Consider the following 4212-nt stretch of genomic DNA (forward strand, 5'->3'; position numbering starts at 1 on the left):
ATTCAGTTTAATTATTCTGTTATGCAAATTTCACTGTTTATAAATGGTAAAGGATTAAAGATGACAAAGGCAAGAATATGGTTGTGATTTTCGGAAGTAACTGAAGAGAAACAATAATTCCACACAGAATTTGAATAAATATGAAGCAAATCCAATGAATTCTCAAACGATTTTCTCTTCCAGAACTTTCTCAGCCAACCAAACAGGAATCAAATCCTCAAGAATACGACAGAAGAAGATCAGAAAATGAATCAAGGAAGCAGAATATGAAATCTGAATTCGAAAACATTGAAATATAACAGTAAAATCTAACACATCAGTAATGAACAATGGAGTCGTAATCGAGCAAAAAGAATATTCAATCCAGAGTTGGAACTGTGGATGAATCCCTAAAACTGTGTATACCAAAAGAAAATGTAATTCCATTAAGAAATGATAATGTACCAGAGCCATGGCGATCTTCAGAGGATCTCTCTTCTTGCTGTATATCCATAGTGAGATCGGCGAATATTGTCTCGGCGCTTCTTGTACACCACTCCTCCAAATCCAACTAAAACAACCGCCGCGATCACTGCTATTGCGATTCCGAATTTCTGAGCTCCACTCATTCCGTCTTTCGATTCTTCATCCGATTCGTTTTCTTTAATCACATTGCTCCGGCTAATGTCGCTAGCTTCGGTTGGCGGTGGAGATGGAGCCGGAGAAGAGGAAGGAGGAGGCGGTGGAATCGGAGACGAATCAGGAGCAAGATCTGTTGGTGGAGGCGATGGAGGAGAATTCACCGGTGCGTTTCGAGGCGATGCGTCCGGTGGACTGGATATGCTAGAAGGAGAACGCCGCGGAGGAGAATCTACGCCAGATTGCGGCGGCGGAGCGGGAGATTCCGCCGGAGAATCCGCTGAAACAGAGAATTGCATTAAAAGCAGAACCGAAAGAGCTGCACAGCAAATTGATGCTACCTTGGCCATAACTTTTCCGAATCTTCTACAAAATCCAGAAGAAGATGAATGAAGAACACGATATGAGGAGTTGAAGCGAAGAAGAAAAGAAAGCGAGAATTTAGAAGAGAGTGGATTGGATTGGAAGCAGATCTGGTTTTTTGGCCTCGGGATGAGAAAAAAAGCGAGGGGCCTAGATTCACGAGCACGAAAAATGGACGGACGGCTGAGATTGCGCCACGTAGGTGAAGTGAAAGAGCAAGCGGCGGAGGTGACGGCGGACCGGCGGGCGAGACGGAGGAGACACCGGGAGAGGCGGCGTTGGGGATTTTGGAATTTTCAGAAAAAAAGTGATTTTAAAGTTAAGAGGAAGATGCTGAAGTACTTTGCCATTGGGTTTTATATAAAAGATTTAAGTTTTACAAGTCAACACAAATACTTTATTTTTTTTATTATTTATTTTCATTTTTTTACTTGGATAAATATATAATTTGATATTTTTTTAATATATTATATAAACGAACAGATCCAAATCGAAAATTACTTAGTTGTCTTCCTATATGAGGAGAGTCAACTTTAATTTGAAATCTTATGGTGTAGAAAGTTATTAGTTTAATACAATCCTTTAGTCCATTAAAGAGTGTATTGAATGTTGAAGTTGCTTGAAGATAAAACTTAAATTTGAAATATTACAAGCGAACTATATAGAATAATATGACAATTGACATAAGACTACGTTCACTTGTGCCTAATGATAGACACATTCGAGAATGTGGGTTGACACACAAAGTTATTAAAAAGTTTCTAAGTGTCAAGTGATTCGTTTGGATGGTTCATCAACCTACTTTTGTAATGGAAACTCACGTTGGTGTCTAGTGAGTATTTGACAAATGAATTTAGAATGGCGTATACCTTGTTTCGGGTTATTGAATGGGATGTGGAGTTGTGTTAGGTGTTTCGGGTGGGGTTTGGTAAGGATGTGCGAAGTAAGTTATTTTAAGTTTTTTGGTATGCATTAATTTACTTTATTTGGCAAGAGAGGAATCGTCGGCTGCATAGAGGACGTCCAAGAATGGCGTATACCTTGTTTAAGCTTATTGTCTTTTTGCTTCGTGCTCGTGTTGTTTCTTGGTGGATTGATCTTCATGGCCTTCTCTAGTTTGTTTGTTCTCGTTGTCTTTAGTTTTCTCTAAGATACTTTGGTTTTTGTGTGTTCCCTAGCTTGTGGGGTTTTTTCTTCTGGTTGGTTGGTTTGTTTATTTTTCCTTTTAGGTTGTCTTTTTACTATGGTTATACTTGTTTCGTCTGTGCGTTGTTTATGTAGGTGCTTTGTTTGCTGTGGTGCCTTAATCACAGGCTTTGGAATCCCTCTTGTTGTTGTATAATAATATTACCTATTAAAAAAAACCTTCCAAACTTATTTCCACTACTATAAGCTAAGACGACAACCTTAGTTCATGAAGTTAGTATGGAAGCCTCTCATGAGATATTACTATTACAAAGATGAACTTCAAACTTTGTGATGCTCTATCTGAAAAGCATAGACAAAGTCTTATTCGAGATTTTCTTTACATTCCGAGAGCTTCTAATATGGACGTATATATCCTTACTATTCATGCAAGACAATGCATTGGTAACAAATTTTGTTAGAAGATCCTCCTCTAAATTGATGAGGTCACCTATAAGAAAGGTCATCATTTATATATGTTGTTTAATTTTGTTTTCTTGGGATAAAATAATTCTCTCACAACTCATAATTAGTTCATAAGTTATGAAGTTGTAAATACTACTTCAAATTTCCATCAACTCATAATTCTATGTTCATTTGTGTTCCCATTAATCTCAAACTCCCTCCTAAGAGTGCACTTTTATCCTAAACTTTCGTTGCGCAATTTCCTAATATAATATGAAATCTTATTTGTACAAATATTTTTGTAGTAGCAAGTGAGATTTGAATTTGGGTTTTGTAGTGCTTAAAAGAAAATCCTATAATATTTCATAAATATCTTAAAATTTGAATTTTTTTTAAAAGGTGACTTTCAGGGTTAATTTTAAACAATTATACTATTTTTCATTTATTTATATCCGATTTTTATATTTTTTTTTATTTTTTCGAAGCTACTTTAATGATAGAGAGAGAAAATACATTTATTATAGAGAGAAAATGTATTTAATATAATTTTTCTCATTTATCAATTGGAGAGAGAAAATTATTGTTATTTTTTTTCATTTTCCAATTTGGAAAAAAATGCGAAATTTTATTTTCTATTTACGTTGGTTTTTACGTATCAATTTATTGACCTTTTTTTTTACAGATTAATGGTTATTTTAAATATATCTTAGAATATCTTTTACGGATTCATAGTTATTTTAAATATACCTTAGAACATTTTGTTAGGTATTTGAAAATATTCTAACCAATATATGAAATATACTACAGTTCATAAATTAAAGATTGACTCAATGTTTGACATAAATCACAGTATATATATCATAATACATGAAATCTAAATAAAAAAAAATACTCTCGTTTATATCAAATAAACGAATGTATAAACGAAAGTATATATCAAATTTCCTATAGAAGCTAAAAAAAAGTACATATATATCACAATATATAAAAAAAATAGGAAAAATAAAACTAAAAATTGAATTAGGTCTCTCGTTCATCTACTCCGAGTTTGTTGTGGTCGTTCATTTACTCCGAGTTAGTTGTCGCCGCTCATTTGCTTCGAGTCCGCCGCCGCCATTCATTTGCTCCAAATCCGTCATTATCATTCGTCTGCTCCGAGTCCGTCATTGTCATTCTTGTCGTCCCATGCTCGCCGCGTCGCCAGATCACCCCACGTCATCCGTCTCCTGCTTGAATCTCACACCACCAGAAGGAAAAAAGAAAGGGAGGAAGAAGGAGAAAAGAGGAGGAGAAAAAAATGACTTTGAAGCATGGGGGAGAGAATAATATATATATATATATATATATATATATATATAACATAGGTGAGGGCTAAATTGTAAACAAGCGCTCATATTAGTTTCATGAAACGAACTTTTCGATAAATAAAAATATTAATTTTTTGTTTATTATGGTCTCTACTATATGTTTTTAAAATGTCTATTTTGGATCGTTTACTTCTAAAAAATGACAATTTTAGTCCACTCATTTTCAATTTTATTTCATGGTTAAGAGACCAAGATGAACCAAAATAATAAATATAGAGATCAAAATGAACATTTTAAAAATACAAAATTCAAAATGTGAGCAAAATTTGAGAGT

The 4212-nt window shown here is 34.3% G+C and overlaps 1 protein-coding gene across 1 annotated transcript; it reads right to left on the reverse strand.

The window, feature by feature from the left end:
• Positions 1 to 247: 247 nt before the first annotated feature.
• Positions 248 to 1321, reverse strand: LOC120083303 (uncharacterized). The gene has a single exon (XM_039038993.2). It carries the CDS (start codon positions 966 to 968, stop codon positions 462 to 464), a length of 507 nt encoding a protein of 168 aa, XP_038894921.1. The 5' UTR covers positions 969 to 1321; the 3' UTR covers positions 248 to 461.
• Positions 1322 to 4212: the final 2891 nt, after the last annotated feature.

Source organism: Benincasa hispida, chromosome 8, assembly GCF_027475165.1.
Source record: "Benincasa hispida cultivar pf3 chromosome 8, pf3_genome.v1.1, whole genome shotgun sequence".
Lineage (NCBI taxonomy): Eukaryota > Viridiplantae > Streptophyta > Magnoliopsida > Cucurbitales > Cucurbitaceae > Benincasa > Benincasa hispida.

What these genes read in the sequence shown, in the direction of transcription:
- LOC120083303 (XM_039038993.2), bottom strand. Translation starts at nt 968, where the DNA reads ATGGCCAAGGTAGCATCAATTTGCTGTGCAGCTCTTTCGGTTCTGCTT.